The sequence below is a fragment of the Saccostrea cucullata genome, unplaced genomic scaffold (assembly GCF_032062105.1).
Source record: "Saccostrea cucullata isolate Sc308-1 unplaced genomic scaffold, CSIRO_AGI_Scuc_v1 ctg74, whole genome shotgun sequence".
NCBI classification, from domain to species: domain Eukaryota; kingdom Metazoa; phylum Mollusca; class Bivalvia; order Ostreida; family Ostreidae; genus Saccostrea; species Saccostrea cuccullata.
Window position 1 is genome coordinate 978646 of NW_026934212.1, and position 19431 is coordinate 998076.

The 19431-nt window shown below is 33.0% G+C and overlaps 1 protein-coding gene across 1 annotated transcript; it reads right to left on the reverse strand.

The window, feature by feature from the left end:
- Positions 1-480: 480 nt before the first annotated feature.
- On the reverse strand, positions 481-2622 carry LOC134240171 (cholecystokinin receptor type A-like). Its single transcript, XM_062722275.1, has 2 exons — positions 2476-2622; positions 481-2294 (listed from the first exon to the last, which is right to left on the reverse strand). Exon 2 carries the CDS (start codon positions 2287-2289, stop codon positions 928-930), a length of 1362 nt encoding a protein of 453 aa, XP_062578259.1. The 5' UTR covers positions 2290-2294; positions 2476-2622; the 3' UTR covers positions 481-927.
- Between the last annotated feature and the right edge of the window lie 16809 nt (positions 2623-19431).

A 19431-nucleotide genomic window follows, 5' to 3' on the forward strand; every position in this document is an offset into this window, starting at 1 on the left:
CAAGAATGCTTCACTCGAAGTGTAGAAAGGAAATGACACTGGGGCTTCGGGAAACCTGTCCTTGAGCAGATAACACCACTTCCGAACAGGTCACGAAATCACTTTCTTAGCTTGCAAAGTAATAGTGCAAATAACGGCCTTTCAAGTCATATATTGTTTTAAAACAGTTGATGATTTTTTCTTGACAAAGAAGAAATATTTTTAGGTAGTTTATTTACTTATTGTAAACCAACTATTCACGACAACTTTATTTCGCGATTTACCAGGGATAAACTAGTTCGCGACGATTAATTTTCGCGATCAAGCCTTTTTGCATCTGTTTTTAATAGACAAATATACTATAAGGACCGCTCCGCGGCGAGAAATATTCGCGACGACGAGGCTCTCGCGAACTTCGCGAAAGTTTCTCGCACGCGAATAAAAGTTGGTTTACAGTATTCAATTTATGTTGCACATATTATGGAAAAACAAAAAAAGTCATTAACAAGGAACAAAATTATATTTTCAGATTTTTATATGACGTACATATCTGTGCAGAATATGGTATAACTGAAATATGCATCATCATTTTTGGACAGGCAAATATATATACATTAAAAAGTGACCAATAGATCAATACAGTACATGTTCATCTCTCTCTCTCTCTCTCTCTCTCTCTCTCTCTCTCTCTCTCTCTCTCTCTCTCTCTCTCTCTCTCTCTCTCTGATAAAATATACGAGTTTTCAATCATAGCTTGATAATGAAAATTGGATTGAAATTTATACAACATATACTACATGTGTGTAGAGATGCCTTTTCAAGGAAACGCTTTCAGCACCTCTCAGAATTCATACATTTGTTAAGTTTTACAATGCTCTGTACACTTTTTTGGAAAATATTCATGAAAACAGCAAAGTCGATTATATTAACAACATGTCTCTTTCCATTTTAAGACTTAAAGACTCGAACAAATTTCCGGAAGCACTTTATACATTCTTCTCTGAATTTTTCGCTCATGAAGCTGTAAATGACGGGGTTGAGGGACATACTGAGGAGATATGACCTCAGAATAAACTGATAGAAGGCTTTCCCTGTGTCTGAAAGAGATGGGTAGTAAGAAGGCTGTACATATCTAATTATAACGATGACGCAAAAAGGTATGAAGGAAAGCATGAAGAGTAGCGTCACCAAGAACAACATGAGGGTGATCTTGATCATCCGTGCCCTTCTGACCTCCTCGCTTTGGACAGACATGGATCTCTGTCTGTGAAATTTTGCTCGTTTTTCAGCTGCTTTGTTGCCACTGTTACTGTCTGTCTTTTTAAGAGATCTTTTAGTGTTGGAATTCAAGCTTTTCAATTCTGCCTCACTGTCCGAGGTTTCTTGGCTGTTGCCATATTTATTGGCGAATTTCTTCAGTATAGAGGGACTTCTCCCGGAACTGTTTTCATCCAGGAAGACATCCTCCGTGTGAGATTGACTACCACTCTGACTGTACTTCCTTGAATCTGGAGAGGTCTGGCATAAAAATGACGATCCTCGCTTGATTACCTGTATGGCAATTAGACTGTAGGCGATGATGAGAATTAGATCAATCAGCAAATTACCTGTCAGGAGAACAATCACGAACGCCAATGGGTAGTCAGTTTTCACAAAAGAATCCTCTATCAAGCACATATGACCCACTACGTATGTCTTAGGGGCTATTGGTACCGGTATGGATTGAATTCCATAGACGACTAAACCAGGCCAAGCAAAAACAACAGCGAAAAATGCACCAACGAAAACAATAATTTTAGCTGTTTTTGTGGACATCTGTGTTTTTAGGGGTCGGCAGATACTAATGTAACGGTCCACTGCAATACCTAGCAAAGTAAAGGATGAACAGTTGTTCATCATAAAAGTCAAAAATCTAGAAAACTTGCACAAAACTCCATTCGTAGTTTGAAACCATTCAAGCATAAAATACAGTTCTGTTGGGGCAGTGAGACAACTGTTTATCAAGTCAAATGCAGCAAGTGCTAAGATGAAAACCCTCGAAGTGGTCTTTCTCCATCTTGTGAAGTAAATGTAGAAGACAATGGCATTTCCTAGACATCCTATTACAAGCATAACAACTGTATAGATAAAACTTGGGATATAGACTTTATCGAACACAGAATCGTTTACTTTCTCCACAATGGCTTCATTCTGCAAAAAGGTAATTGTTTTTCCAGCAGTGCTATTGCTCACCACACTAGTTATACTACTGTTGTTTGGTGCACTGGTTATGCCGTATGTCACACTGTTGGTTGTACTATTTCCCTCCATGATATCTGAAATTAAATGGAAACTCTTTGAATAAAACTTGGAATATTCCTCTATGAAGCTTCTGTCAACTTGCTGTCGTTAATCACGCAGTAAGTTTCCAATAGCCATTCGATTGATAACGTTTTATATACAGTTAGTTCCTTTTTTAAAAATGAGATTAAAGTAAATGTAGATTTTTTTTCTTACCAGGAAAACAGTGCGGGTCTTGGGTAAAATTGTCAAAGAAGGAGATGTGTATCAGAATTCCTATTTTATAGTCATCAAGCAGTATCGGAAATGACGCCAGTTAAACACACAACAAAAACACTCAGACGTATACTGCTCTGTTGTTGTTTAATGCAACAACAACTATCTACATTCAACTGAAAAAAAACAAAACAATAATTGAGTAAATTCACTTTTGTTTACCGGTATTTTGACAAATTAATTATTGACTTAAAGTTGTTACTAATATATGAAATAATAACAAAAATTATCCTTTACAAACCTTAACGAATTTGAAATGTTAACTAGATTACATGTTAATAGATATTAATTGAAACATGATTATCTTTTGCACGATGTTCCTTTAGTATGGTTAGTAAATATAAATTTTTATGCCCCCCACCCCACCCTTCGAAGAAGGGAGGGCATATTACTTTTCTGCTGTCTGTCTATCTGTCTGTCTGTCTGTCCACCAAGTTTCCGTTCATTTTCTTCGCAGAGGTTATATCTACTAAAATGAAATTTGGTATACAGATTTTTCATAAGAATATCTAGGCCAAGTCCTGTTTTGGTAAGGATCGAGCCATTTTTGACAGAGTTATGTCCTGTGAACTTAGAAAAATTCCAATTGTATGCAGTTTCCGTATTTTCTTCGCAGAAGTTGCACCTGCTGAAATGAAATTTGGTATATAGATTTTTCTAAGAATATCTATGTCAATTTATGTTTTGGGTACGATTGAGCAATTTTAGATAGAGTTATGCAATTGGACTTGGAAAAATTCCAATTATTTGGGGGCATAAGAGTTCAACAATCATCTCTTGTTCCTTATTTCATTTCGGTTATAATTCATTGTAATTGAAATGAATTTTATTCGAAATAATTTGAATGTTCACTTGTATTTTTTTTTTCGTTGTGGTCTAATATTTGTATTTCATCTGATCAATAATTATATTGAAATCATAAAAAAAAGCGGCAGTATTATTTAAAAGTACATACAATCTAGGAAAGAAGGATATTTTCGAAAGGACCTTAAACAGTACCACATGCGCAATATATTTTAGAATTTACCTTCCAATAAATCAAGGAACGGATTAACTACTTACAAAACAAATACGCAATGTGCCTACTGATCGGTTTAATTGGAGCCTATTCAACACGCAACAGAGAAATGCCCGACGAATGCCTGACGTTAATTTCATCCGTTAAACACCTGTAGGTCGCTTAATTTATAATTATTCAACATTTATTTGATAACAATTTGTGTTGTCACCAGCGGAACCAACTGCCAGGAACAATGAATTTGTCGTTTGAAATAGCTCTCGGGCCCGTTATCAACGCTCCAACAGTTGGATATTTGTCTGGGGTCGTACAAGGGGGAGACAAAAGAGAAAACTTGGGCGTGATTAATCGTTCTTGAATTGATAAGGTTTTTTGTTGAGGGGATGTCTATCGGTTCCATAAATATGGCCCTACAAACAGGCTCCTATTGCAAATTATGACAACCAGGAATGGCTTCTGACTTTCTACTTAATTAAATTCCAAAAGTTACGAGTCGCCTATCGCGACGTGGGTTTTGGGAAATATTTAGAATGCGATTAAAACTTAATTGAACACTGTGCTAATCTATACTCGCTTCTAATAAGCATTTACAAAATCCTTTTGGTAAATATTTGAGAATGTCGAATACTTAATTGTTTACATATGCTTTAGATTATGTTACAAATTCTAGTCATACCACCACTTTGGGGTGGAATAATTTCCTTTGGTTAATTATGTCTAATACGACATTTATTAATTACCTGTATTTGGCAGAACATTAAGTAATTGCTGGTTAATCTTTTATAAGTAGTAATAAAATGATATTGACATAAAAGCAAATCTTGCGGTAAACATTGCAAGACACATGTCAAAATAAAATTCACTATTAGAGATTGGCAATGAAACATAGATTTACTGAAAAAGAACACCTCACATCTTTTCCTCGATATGAAAAAAAAACATAGTCTGTTTTATTTACATATATAGCTCGTTGCCTGCGTGGAGCAATGGTTAGAACTTTTGCTCGAGAGTCGCAGAGCGAGGAGCTTAATATCCTTACGTACGTTAAGTCGCGATTTCGAATCCCACTGTGGGACATGGAGACTAGTCCTTCGGATGAGACAAACCGAGATCCCGTGTCGCAGAAAGTGCTGGAAAATAATGCCTTCACTGCTCAAATACCCTGAGCCCCTAATAAAGGTTTGAATTTGCAACCCTCCACCGGCAAGTGGCGGCGTCTCCTTACGAGGGAAAAATTCTTGAGGAAGATTAAAAAACAAATTTAAAAAACCCAAAACATATTACTCTTTTAAGCTATTTTACTTATAAATTTCCGGAGGGTACTTCAACTCACAAGAGTTGCACATAATTTCAAGATCATCTGTATAAATATCAGTGATCTATATATTTCAAGGAGGAAGTTTCATTGAATGCATTTTCTCAATATTTAAGCATGTAAAGCAGAACTAGTAAAATGTTAGAAATTGTTTCTTATCCTTTTCCTTGTCAATAAAATGTGTTCAAAACAATAAAGCATCATATATAAGCATGTATATCTCTATCAAGGTGACCAAAAAGTAGAATATTATGTCTTGAAACTATTTTTATAGTATTAAGTCATCTCTCGTTTTGGCTGTTTTTAAATCTCTCGTTGTTCTCATTTTCTGTATCTTTCTCAAAAGAATGTTATATGTTGTTGATTTAATTGCACGTTTTATGTTTTGATTATTGTTTGTGTTTGCCATGTCCTTAAAACAGGATAGGTCAAGGGATGTGATGCATTGTGGTCAACTACAATCCAGAAATGATAGACAAATATGATTGAAATTGACAATGCATTCTTTTTTATTCTTTAAACAAAGAAAACTCTTGTCCCTGTTAAATTTTAAGAAAAATGAAACATCAATATTTAATAAATAAGTTAACAAAGAATGCATTTTAAAAAAAAAATGACAAGGAACATGTTAATATGGGGAAGCCGTAAACACTTGACCCATATATACGTCTTCCTATGAAAGGTATAACAGTTTCTAAACTTCATAAAGAATTCATAATAGTCCGGCATTGTTATGTTTTTTCAGTGTTGGTTAGAATTTTTCTTAAAGAATTCTACCAAAATTTATCATAAAGAATTCTTACTGTAAAGAAAAAGTTATTGATTTTGAAAATGAAATCAACCTATTTCAATCTTTTCATAAAAACTGTTGCGTTCAATTCGATCTGAAACAATAGAAAACTAGTGCTAATTGTAACGGGGACCGTTACAGATGTTCCCCAAACGCTCCCCAACAACTTCCTTTTGGTGCCATATTCCCTGTAAGCTTCATTAAATAAGACAAACTCTATGCATTTGAGGCTTTAACAACATTTACCCAGGAGAAAGTACCAAGTTCATTCAAATTTTAGAATTCCACGCGTGCGCATGTGAATGCATGTGCGTAATGACCATATCATCTTGTCTATACAACCTTAATAATATTTTAATATACTAAATATTAAAGTAATTAATCCAAAAGTATTAAAAAAATACTCGCATTAAACTGTATTTTTGATTTTACTCATTTCACGTGGAAGCACGTGCATACATGAGCATGATGACCATACCTTCTTGTAGAAGTCCATTACATCTATCTATGTTCTAAATCCCACCCCGTTTGGTTGAAAACCAAGGGAGTTATAGCTGTTTAAAGTTTCAGCCAATCAGATTGCAGTGCACGTACACGCACGTGTATGCATGTACATGATGACCATACCATCTTATAGAAGTCTATTATATCTATCTATGTTCCAAATCTCATCCTGTTTGGTTGAAAACCAAGGGAGTTATAGCTATTTAAAGCATAAGCCAATCAGATTGCATCGCATGTGCATGCACGCTTTTTCATGATAATTGCTATATATTTTATTGTAGGATATCCTAATACATGCCTATGTTTAAAATTTCAAAGGATTTCGTCAAAAAACAAGAAAGATATTGAGACTTTAGTTTCAGCCAATCAGAGCAAAGCGCACGTGCATGCGCGTAAGATCTTGCTTTTTTGACCATATCATCTTGTCTATGCTTCTAATATGAGTTTCAAAGCATTTCATCAATAATTTAAATAGTTACGTCTGTATCAATTATGTTGGACATTTCTCATGTTGCACGTGCGAGCTCTTGCAAGCACACGTGCATGCACATGCTTTCATGATAATTCTTATATTACAGGCTGTAGATCTCCCTAATGTATAACTATGTTCAAAATTTCAAATGATTTTATTAAAAAACAAGAAAGATATTGAGACTTTAGTTTCAGCCAATCAGAGCGAAGCACACGTGCTTGCACGTGCGATCTTGCTATTTTGACCATGTCATCTTGTGCATACTACTCATATATCCTTACATTACGAGTTTCAAAACATTTTGTTAAAAAATAGAAAAGTTACGGTTTTATCAATTATATATTGGTCATTTCAAGTTTTGCACGTGCGCGCTCTTGCAAGCACGTGCGCGCAAAATGACCTTGATTCCGCAAATCTACATAACATGTCTACTGACCCTAACAACATTTCACCTAAATCGGATGTGTAGTTTACAAGATCATTCGCGGACAAAATTTTCCCGAGAAGAAAAATAATAATAACTAGATTTGAAACTCGTTGCGAGCAACGAGAGGTCTTCCGTCCGATTCCGGAAAGGAAACGTAAAAACGATCTGCAAAAGTAAAAAAAAATTGCACACAAGGAGGATTGAACCCAAGTCGCCAGCATGAAATACCAACGCACTGAATATTACGCTATCGGGACTTCTACTCTAAATCTACTTGTATATATTAACAAAACAGTGCTTCTCTCTTAAAATTATGAAAGGCGGTTCAATATTCAAAATTTAGCGCCAAACGCCAGGAGTTTATCTTTGCGGCTTTTCTCTGGAATGTTCTATTAAAAAGGTGTGATAGCTTCAATGAAATTAAAAAAGAACGTTCTTATAGCCGTAGATCCGAGGATTAGAAAGTATATTTAACACATTTTACAAATTCCATATTGTATATATGCATGTAACACTAAAGAAGTGAAACGGTTATGAATTTTTTAACTTTTTTCAATTTCCTGTTTATTCCCAAAGTGAACTATCCCGATTAGTTAATCGAAAAAGGTTGAAACGTTTCGCCGAAAAACATGGCTCGCCCTACGACGGTCAAGGAATCAGATATCATTAATGCTCAATAAGTTGAATCAAGTCTTTGAGATAAGAATGCTAAAATAAACTCCATGAAGCGATCTTTAAAAAAAATTGTTTTCTTATTTTTGTCTTATTTATTAGTTTAATATGAAACAAGTGGCAATAAAAAAAAACAGTGGTTAAGATTTAAACTTACAATATAACTTGATATTCTTTTTTGAGAAAGTATTACTTATAAGTATGATTTAAGATCTGTTTTTCCGTGATGCACAAAAGATATTAGGTATCAAATTTCATTTGCACATTTAGTCTTTTCTTTTTCTACTTTGAAAACCAGCCAAAACCAATTATAGAAGACGTTAGTTTGACATAGAACTGCAACGTAACAACGACGTGACAATCGAAGTATTCCTTTACATTTCATTTATCCTTATGTTACTTTCGTTTAAGCAAACGCTCTGCTGCCCCATTGCGAAATACCGGAGACAGCCGCCATTTTGGACCCGCTTCAGATTTTCGAATGCTTATATCTGGAGTTTAGATTTATCAATATTCAAACAAATTATATAGTAAGCATTATAAGAAGGGTCTCTATTAACACCCAAAAAATAAATGAAAAATTTTGAAAAACAAAAAAGTTAGAAAATACACTTTTTTTCAATGTACACCTCGTAACGACCGGAAGTAATGACGACGCACGAAAAGGCGATTCTGCAAACCACAAAGTCATGATCTATCATCTCCAATAAGTCTCCAGTTCATATCTTCAGCCTTTTTCGATAAAAGTGCGCGACAAAATCGCATTTTAAAATCAGGAAATTGTCCATAACTTGGCACCAGAAGCGAATTTTCCAAATTTCTCTTCGGATGTAACATCTTCATATAATGACACATATTTTGTGAAAGTTTCATGAAAAACCGCTGAACAGTTTTCGAGAAATCGCCTGCACAAAATTTTAAGAAAAAAAAAGAATAATAATAAGAATAATAATAATAAGAAACAATAGAATCACTATAAGGTCTTCCGTGAAGACGGAAGACCTTAATAATAATAAGAAACAGAGTAAAAACAATATGTTCCCCAACTTCGTTTGGGGAACATAATAAAACATATTTACGAAAGTAATATAAGGTTTAACTCACATGGGCTCCAACTGGATTCGGTTTATTTAACCCGAAAATGCAAGCGTAACTCATAAGTTTATATGGGTTTAGCTTAATGTGTGTATGATGGTGTGTGTGTGTGTCTATGTGTGAGATATTAAGTGACAACCACTATATGTCTATTAATTTTGAATTAAAAATCGTCTGTGATCTTTAATTTCTTTTATAATGAGTTAACTTTAGTGAAGATTTTAGTGTAAAACGTTCACTTTTTAAAGTATACAAAAATGATGCAGATAGCAATTAAGATAGCTGGTTTATACATCCTGTTCTGTATCAATAATCAAGGAAGATCTTTTGAACATCCTTTTGGAAAATGATAATAAAAGAAATGAAATATTCGGATAGAATGTTATCCTATCAGATACAAAGCATGAACTAGGTTCCATGACAGCTATTAAAAAGAAGCATAATTATAATGTCCATACCAAAAAGAGGAGATCTTATAACCATACATCAAAATTGTATCACACTTTGCTAGGGTAGAAGGCGGGTACTGGAGGAATTTGTTAAATTAACGACTCTATTTCTGCAATAGCTTGTGTTAATTCTCGTAAAATTGAAGTAATCTTTGATAAGACTAACGCTTGTTTTCAGAGAGGAAATTCCTCCGGGTAGGTATAGCTACTATAATTTAATCTAATGCCATAAAAGTGTAATTTTTCTAAACCTTGTACAAACATTACTTGTGAGGCGTCGTCGTCTATTGAAGTAACTCTCTGACCCTCTGTTGTGCCGACATCCGTCTCTGCCATTCTTATTTGTATTCATTGAAACCATTTTTTCTACAGAAATGGCGTCTTAAAACATATTTATCTATTTTATTTTCATTAATTTGTTTTGTTTCTGATTTATTTTTTGTTTTTATGTTCTGTTTTTTTTTTGGTTTGTTACTTGTTTTCCGGTATATATTCTCGCATTGATGTTAATTTGTTTCTCTTTTGTCTTTGTTCAGCCGGTCACAACGTGGATTCAATTGCTAAGATTTATCATAACTCATTGCTTGTTTTTAAAGTACAATGCATCATATATGTGTTATTAAATTAATGTTTTTCGTATTAAAACAGAACATATTTTATTTTAAAAGATATTTGCAGAAAATTAATATAGCTTAAATACGTAATGTATTCAATAGTTTACTCTATGTTGTCTGAATCGTGCCCTAAATAAATGTCAGGTTTTAGAAGAGGGTATTTCCTGGGGACATCAGACCCAAGGGAAGTAACTACTTTCCAACTTAAGAACCCACTTATGTGATATACATCAACAACAAGCTCAAAAAGAATAGCTCTGTCGCATATCCCATGGTAGCCATCAATACTTGTATGATATATACTATTGAAAGATTCAAAATGATGAGTACATTATAAAAAGGTCCTGGACACAGATTTGAAGTTATAATATAATGAACTAAATGTTGCTGGAGCATTTCCCATTATGATATTATAAAAGTATGTTTAAAAAGTTTTGTTAGCTGGAAATAATCAAAACTATGAGTTTTAGGACGCGTTAAATTGAAACACACTCTTGTACTTTCACAAAGTAAATCTTCTTCAAAATATTCAAGAAAAGTAGAGAATTTTCTGTGTATGTATGAAAAAAGCTACTGTGTCCATTCCCCCTTAAGAAGTGTCAGGTAAAGTTTGAAAAATAAAAGTAATTTGTTTTCAATTCATAATGTTTTGACAAGATCAAGGACAGAAACTATAGAAACAAGAGATGTTTGTAAAACACTTATGCCCCCCTCCCCCCAAATTGGAATTTTTCCAAGTCCAAAAGGGCATAACTCTGTCAAAAATGGTGCAATCTTATCCAAGTTAAAACTTGACCTTAGATATTCATGCCATATATCTGTAAACAAAGTTTCATTTCAGAATGTGCAACGGTTGTGAAGAAAATGAACGGAAACTGCAAATAATTGGAATTTTTCTAAGTCTAAGGGGCATAACTCTGTCAAAAATGGCACAATCGTACCTAAAACAAAATTTGGCCTAGATATTCATCTGATAAATCTGTACACTAAATTTCATTTCAGTATGTGCAACGGTTGCAAAGAAAATGAACGAAAACTGCAAATAATTGGAATTTTTCTAAGTTCAAGGGGCATATCTTTGTCAAAAATGGTGCGAACGTACCCAAAACAGAGCTTGACCTAGATAATTACAGGGGCGTAGCAACAGGGGGGGCCAGGGGGGGAAATACTTTTTTCCCAACCTTACCTATACTATAGGAAATGTTAATTGAAAACCTGGTTGGCCCCCCCAGTTTTAGTGATGTACCGAAAATGAAGTATTAGAATTGGTACTGAAAGTAGTTGACAGTGAAAAAAAGTTAGCCTCTACCCCCCCCCCCCTTGTCAACTTTTTTGCAGGTAAGTAAAACAAATTTTTCTCCGACTGGCCCCCCCACTTTCAAAAACGATGCTACGCCACTGAATTATGTGGTAAATCTGTACACTAAATTGCTTTTCAGTATGAGCAACGGTTGCAATGATAATGAACGGAAACTGCAAATAATTGGAATTTTTCTAAGTCCAAGGGGCATAACTCTGTCAAAAATGGTGTGATCGTACCCAAAACAGAACTTGGCCTAGATATCCATGTGATATATCCGTATACTAAATTTTATTTCAGTATTTGTAACGGTTGTGAAGAAAATGAACGGAAACTGCAAATAATTGGAATTTTTCTAAGTTCAAGGGGCATAACTCTGTCAAAAATGGTGTGATCGTACCCAAAACAGAACTTGGCCTAGATATTCATGTGATATATCCGTATACTAAATTTCATTTCAGTATGTGCAACGGTTGTGAAGAAAATGAACGGAAACCAAGTGGACCGACAGACCGACCGACCGACCGACAGACAGCAGCAAAGCAATATGCCCTCCCTTCTTCGATGGGGGGCATAAAAATTATAAATCATTTTGCATGAGTATACTACAGAAAGATACGATGTTTTGTGTTTATTATACAGAAGTTTTTCTTTTAAAAAAAGCAAATTTAAAGAATTGTGCTACCCCGTTTTCAGTGTCTTACATGTAGTGGGTGTGATTTTATTATTTATGGCATATTATGTTCAAATATATTATTCAAAATTAATAACGAAAGTTAGAATTTTTGAAAATTATGTCAAACATGAAGATCAATGACTAAAAAAACAAGGCATGCTTGGAAATATCTTGTCACATGTAATTCACATATTCAATATGAAAGCTATATCTCTTCTAAAAAGTTATATTGAAAAATAACATTTTTGAAAGGGACTTTAAGGTCAAGTTTCACGGTTGAGGTCAAAGTGTCAAAAATCAACGATAGTTTAGAAAGGTCTTGTCACAGATAATATACATGTGTAATATGAAAGCCCTATATTTCTCTTTTAAAAGAAATGGCCATTTTAATTGACATTGCGTCGTCGATATATCTTAATGACGTGTGGAAGGCCACAGCAAGTGTTTTCTTCTTTTGACGCATGCATAAGATTTTGGTCAAACTCCGCTTCGTATGCATAAAAACGTCAAGGTCAAGGCGTCAAAAATCATAGCATGTTTGGAAAGGTCTATCTTGTCTTATTCGAAAAATATGACCAAGTTTTTGTGACAGACGGACAGACTGACAGACGAATGAGATTTAATGTCTCCTCGCTTTTGCAAAAGCGGAAGACAAAAATATTTTTTTTGTTTTCACTTAATAATGTTATGCAACAAGGACAGATTCTGTATAAAAAAAATGATCCGGTTTGTATAATATAGGCCTAATTTGAGTTCAATAGTTATTAATGATTAAGTTTAAAAATAAGAGTTATACGATTTCATCTTATAATGTTATGCAATGAACAAGAACAAACACTACAGAAAAGTAATGATTCAGTCTGTGCTATCTTGTATATAGTGCTTTCAGCAAAACTTCGTGAAATTCCCCACTTGAAATCCTTAGAAATACTTCCTGAAAAGACACAATTGTGTACACTGGGAGCTATGTAGAATGCTAAATTTACGTCAATGTTATCTTAAATATGCCGTGCAGTGAAATATTTAGCATCCTCTTGTATAAATGATTTTGTGTATACACAGTTGTGTCTGGATAACTAAAGTATTAGTGCTGTTTTGTTTTTTTTTTACATTAATTGAAAAAAGACTACTATGAATTTTCAATAAATGCCTACTGAATATTTTAAACAAGAAAACATGGATTTCAGCATCTTGTCAGAAAATAGATTTAAGATTGAAACAAAATTTCAGAATCATCTAGCAAAACTGCATCTGTACAACGCACTTTCAAAAACAGAAATTTTAAGTTTCTTGCAAATTTTAAATATATTGATAATTATTTGAACATGATTGGAAAAATTTTTAATGATCATGTCACTTCAGGATCTGAATTAGAGATGTTTTACATATGACTCTTAGGTGTACTAAAAAATGCGACAAAATGGCGTCCGCGTCTGTATATTCATTGGAAACCATTTCCAACACTATATGATGGTCTTTTAGAGTTACTTGATAAGTTTTAGAAGTCTAAAAATGTTTATTTCTGCGCAGTATGATGACCCTTTTTAAATTTGATTAGTATTAAGATACATTAATTTTTTTTTAATGAATTTATTCGATTTTTTGGTATTTATATTGGATTTTGAAAGATTACTTTGGCCAAAGTATAGTTAGTTGCCTATTGTTGCTAAGATCAGCAATATACCCCCTAGTCGCTCTTATTTAATTCAAGATAGTATTTTTTCTAGATTATTATATAATATAGATTATTAGAAAGACTTTTTAATTTCTTTCAATAATTTAAACTCAAATTAAATATAATTGATAGAATTTAATTAGAAAGTTTAAATGCATATATTTGGGTAGTAAATTTAAGAAAACAACTAAAGGATCTTCTTTTTGTCTTCTGCATGTTCTCTTTGAGGGTAAATCTCTCTCTTTTTTTTTTTTTTTTTTTTTGGCTAAAATCTAAGTCCAGAATTTTTCTTTCATGCATATTTTTTTCAAAGTGCGTTATGCGTCTCCATGGTTAGAAAATGAATACAAACAAGTTCCTGAGTCCAGTGGCATAATATTAAATGAAGTATTATATTGTTATAATAGTCTTTTTCTACTGGTCTCTGTAAGGTATCTATGATTAGTTTCTCTAGATTGTATGAGGTAGAAAAGAAATAAGGTTTAGAAATTTCTTAAATAACACGGCATGTTCAAAATAATCAATTATGAAAGTGTTAATAGTATGATTCGGAATATTTTCTCCTCACTCCTTTAAAGATTTGTAATGGAAACAAATGTATACGTAACTCCTTAATACTGATGAAGGGAAATCATTTTTTAAATGTATTGGTACAATTATGAAATGATGGAGACATATTTAATGTCTCCATAATCTTAAGTCTTTCCGTTAAGTTCTGAAAAGAAAGAGATCACTGTGGATTATTTTATAACACAACGTAGTCCTACGAAAAATTTGGTTTTACAATCCGGAGTGAAAATTGTTACGGAATCATAACCTTTTCAAAGTATATGAAATGTGACTAAAGCTTATGTGCAGACTCAAAATGCAACCATAAGAAATATTAAAAATACTTTTTATTTTCATTTATACATCAATGTGATAGGTTTATGTTCAACTGAACTCGAAAAAGTCACAACGGAGTCTGATATAATTGATGCATACATTTATTTGGAAATGCTCAATATCACTAGAGAAAGACATTGATAAAAAAAACTAAACTGTAAGATACACTTTTGAATTTTCTATTGCTAACTTTCCCCATTTATATAACATACGGACCCTGTAATTTATCTCAAATACACATAATGAGATAGGTAGGTAGGAACAGTATTCAAGTTCAGAGGTCCATTTAAACAATACAAAGCAGGGGAAGAGCAAACAATGACCTGTAAAACATCAGATGTAGGATCAGGTGCCATAGAGGAGTGACCATTGTTACAACACACTTTGAAAAATTACGCACTTTGAAAAAAAAAATCAAAGTGCATAGATTTTGTCTCAATCTTAACGCACTTTGAAAAAGAAAATCAAAGTGCGTATTTTTTTCAAGAGGGTTACCACATAGCATCCCCTGCCAAGCGGTCACATCCGCCGTGACATGATCGGAAATAACAATTCAAAGGGATTTTGTGCAGTTTAAGAATTCGATATAGATATGGAAAATGAAATTCACTTCCTTTGACTGATCTGTACTTTAAATGTTTTGAAAACTGAAACTTGTTTTCAAAGAATTTAATACACAGAAAGACTGTTGTTACACGCTTTGTCGGCTGGAAGCATTATATATTTTTCATGCTGTCTTTCTTTTTTATCACTTCTAGTGTGTTAAAAGCAAAATTATGAGTAGCATTTTTGAAAATCTTATTTTGCTGTTTAAATGTGTTATTATGATAAATCCGTACGTAATTTTTAACCTTTATGATCGATTAGACTAAAACAACGCATTAAAGTGTTTCGGAAGAAAGACTTCTTTACATTCGAATATACAGTATATATATATATATATATATATATATATATATATATATATATATATATATATATATATATATATATATATATATATATATATATATATATATATATATATATTACAAATTAGTTAATTACAATTTTTTAAACAAAATATTCAGTCATCAAAGTTGCAGTTCATATTGCTTAAAAAAGATAGGGTAAAAAAATAATAATTTGTCATTCTATTGTGTAAAGTTATTTTTTAATATTTAAAAATCCTTACCGTAGATTCCTAAATAAACACGCGGAATTAATAATTGAGTTACTTCACAAGAAGCAGCTCTCGCGAAAAAAAGTTACTCGCTTTAATTTTCGTGGAGATGAAATCCGATCCATGTAAATGTATGAATCTAAAATTTCTTTCAATATCAACAGCAGCCTAAATGTTTGCTATAAATTTGCATATAAATTGACTTAAATATTGTACTATTTGTCCGAACGAAAAATAGCCATTATTGCCTTTGTGCACTTTAGTAAGTTATGATCATCAAAATAAATACTTTGGTTTACTATGAAATTTTACTTTGGCACTGCTTTCAAAATCTAGGAATTTAATAACACTTTCATTAACATGAATATAAAATGTATGGAGAAAACGAGCAGTATTTCAGTTCAAAAGTCCATTCTAACGTTGCAAATCAGGAGTAGAGCAAACACGGACATCTAAAGCGTCAGAGGTGGGAATATATGCCATGGACGAGTAATCATCCCCTGCCGGTGTAAAGACGAATAATGACCCCCATCGAATAATGACCGGGGGTCATTTTTCGACAGCGAAAAATGACCCCCAGTCATTATTCGACGTAGAAAAATGACTCTTTTGCCCGTAGAAAAAGTGTCACCACCCTAAAAATTTGCAGAACCCACGTGAAGAAAAATGACCCCGTAGAAAAATGACTCCCTGTAGATTAAAGCTGAAATGTTTAGGGGGCAAAAAAAAATTAGATAAAGAAGCATATTGGCCAAAATGCTCACCTGAGCTTATTTGGAATAAATTGATGATATGTTGACATACGATTATAGCTATATTTTAAGGTCAATGCGATGATTCAGAATCTAAAGGAGTAAAGATTTATCGAGCCTAAAGGGTTAGGTAAACATTGTTTTTCGATGGTGGAAATCATCGTACTGACAGAAAAAATCAGCAATGTCATATATTATTATATCCTCCGCTTGAAAAGCGGGAGGGTATATAGTGATTGGGATGTCCGTCCGTCTGTTACGCTTTGGGGTATCCATCTGTTATCCGCAACTCCTCTTATATATAAAAAGATGTATTTGTATAACAGCTATGCCCCTGTATGGCAACATAGCGAAGATTAAACTTTTCTTAAAGGCAATTTAAATATAATGGTACCCAAAGTAGGGTCTTCTCACAAGAAATACAATTCCAAAATAGGAAAGTCCTAGCACCATTTGTTCAAAATTAATGGCTAAGGATAAGTGTTTGAAATGTAGGTCAATTTCAAAGGTCAAAGGGTCAAAGTTGATGGTTTCTTAAGATAGGTTTAATGTAACAAGGATTACATTTGTGAAGTATGAGAGTACTAGTATCTACCGTTTAAAAGTTATAGCCAAAGTAAATTAAAAATTTGGCATTTTGTGTAAAATGGGACAAACTCCAAGGTAAAGGTCAAAATGTCAAATTTGGTGGTACCCAGAGTAAGGTCTTATCACAAGGAATGTACACATATTGAATATGAAAGACATAGCTACAATAAATGAAAAGTTGTGGTAAAGGTTAAAGTTTTTGCGGAGAAACAGACCGCCAGATAGACAGACAGACGGACACGATAAAACTATATACCCCCGAATCTTCGATTACAGGGACATAAAAAGAAATGGTCTTCAATTAACTTTTCATATTATGAGACAGTATAAAGAAGACGTTACAAAAATGAAAATGTTTGTTCTGATTTTCATATTAAATTCTCTGAAAAATATACTCAGAACTGGGTAAAACCGTGGAGTAAAACAAGAAATAAGAAATATAATGAATACTGTGTGCTAAATCAAAAGGTTATGTCTACATGTATAGTTTTTGCATTAGAATGTGTATTTTACACTAGCCTATAGCTTTACGGGGCATATTTTTAGGTGTTATACCCACCCCACCCCCTTACTTATTTAGAGGGAAGTCGATTATCAACAAAAGCAACAAAAAAAAAACTACTAGAATGTGTATTTTACACTAGCCTAAAGCTTTACGGAGCATATTTTTAGGTGTTATACCCACCCCACCCCCTTACTTATTTAAAGGGAAGTCGATTATCAACAAAAGCAACAAAAAAACTACCCTACTTTTATTTTTCTATAAGGAGGGACTAAAAATAAGCTTAAAATAATCTACTATTCTACTAATTTTCAACTGTTACTTTGCCACAATACTTTCAAGTATACCCCCACCAACATTTAAAGTATGCTTTAATCATGGCGAAGTAAATTATGATATGATAGAACGTGTGTGAAGGCTTAACTTCATTTCAATATTTTATCTAGAGCCTCTTCCAGTATTATTGAAAGGTATAGAGTTTTATTTATATTTTTGCTTTTCATTTTTTTTTTTGGTTTTGATTTAACGTAATTTTTTTTTGGGGGGGGTTGAAAATTTCCTCCTCTTTCATTGTCAAATAGGATTTGCCAAACTTATACAAGCTAAAAGTTGAAATGAAGGAAAAATTAATTTTTCTATTAAAGAGTATTGGAACCTGATTGTTGCATGGTTTGATTTCTAAAAAACAAGTGGAATGTCATTCTTTAAGCAAACACTATAAGGAGGAACATTAAAAATGTATTACTTACTTAATTATTTACTTGACAATTAAAGAATCTCTTTTCACTTTAAAGGGGGTCATTTTTCAATGGGGGTCAATTTTTTATAGGACTAACATATAAAATAATGACCCCTATGACACTTTTTCTACAAAAAATGATTTTTTTCTACAGGTAGGGGGTCATTTTTTGTCAAAAAATTGACCCCCGGTCATTATTCGATGGGGGTCATTATTCGTCTTTACACCGGCCGGTCACACCCGCCGTGAGCTCCTTCTCATGATCATGAAATAAAGGAAGAATCTTTAATGAAAGATTGTTTTTTTTCTGTTTTATAAACTTGTTTATAAGTAACCTATTTCTTTCTAGAAAAATTTCGTACGTAGAACACGCTCTTTCGTATCGAATCAACTGAGATATGTTACTCTAATATGCAGTTGTTTGGGGGTATTTTAATACATGCGTAGGGGAAGCTGACGAATGAAAAGTTTAAGATATCACTTTTATCATCAAGTTTTGTTAGATTACCGTCTTTTTCTACAAAGATACCCAGATTTGAAACAGATGTGTCAGCTTCTGTGGTATCTTTTATAACAAGCTCACTGTCTTGATGTATCGTGTCTACGTTTGAATGAAAATAACTTTTCATTGATAATCTGTCGTCGATATATCTGACTATCAAACTAAAGGCCACAGCAAGTGTTTAATTTCTTCATGTATAAGATTTTGAATCAATTTTACTTCATATGAATACACAGGTCTGCTCTCAATGGAAATGTCGAAGAATTGCTGAAAGACTTAGTCCCCAAATTAAAAATCTAATATACAGGGTGTCCAATAATATATGATACCATTTCATGATTATATAAAATGTAATGTAATGAATTTTGAATAATAACAAATGTACCATATACATTGCATATACTGTCCAATTTTATTCACACAATTTGATGAACATTGAAGGGAACATGACAAAATGAGTTCACTTTGAAAAATGCTATCATTTTTCAATTATGACCCCTACATGACGTCAAATCTGGGTAATGATCATGTCAAGACATTGCACAAAATTCCAAAACTTAAAACAACCGTGCGGTTTTCTTTGGTTATAATCTGGATTTCCAATGGAAATATACCTTTTTACAAATTAAAGATTTAGATTTACGTTTAGTAACAATATCTTAAGACTGGATTTGATAAATAGTTTTAAAATGAGGGTATACCCAGCTTGTTTGTCAATGATTACCGGTAATCCATTTTGCTTGACATGCATTTTTAGCT

Excerpts from the sequence above, each read along its gene's own strand:
- LOC134240171 (XM_062722275.1), bottom strand. The coding sequence starts at position 2,289 with ATGGAGGGAAATAGTACAACCAACAGTGTGACATACGGCATAACCAGT.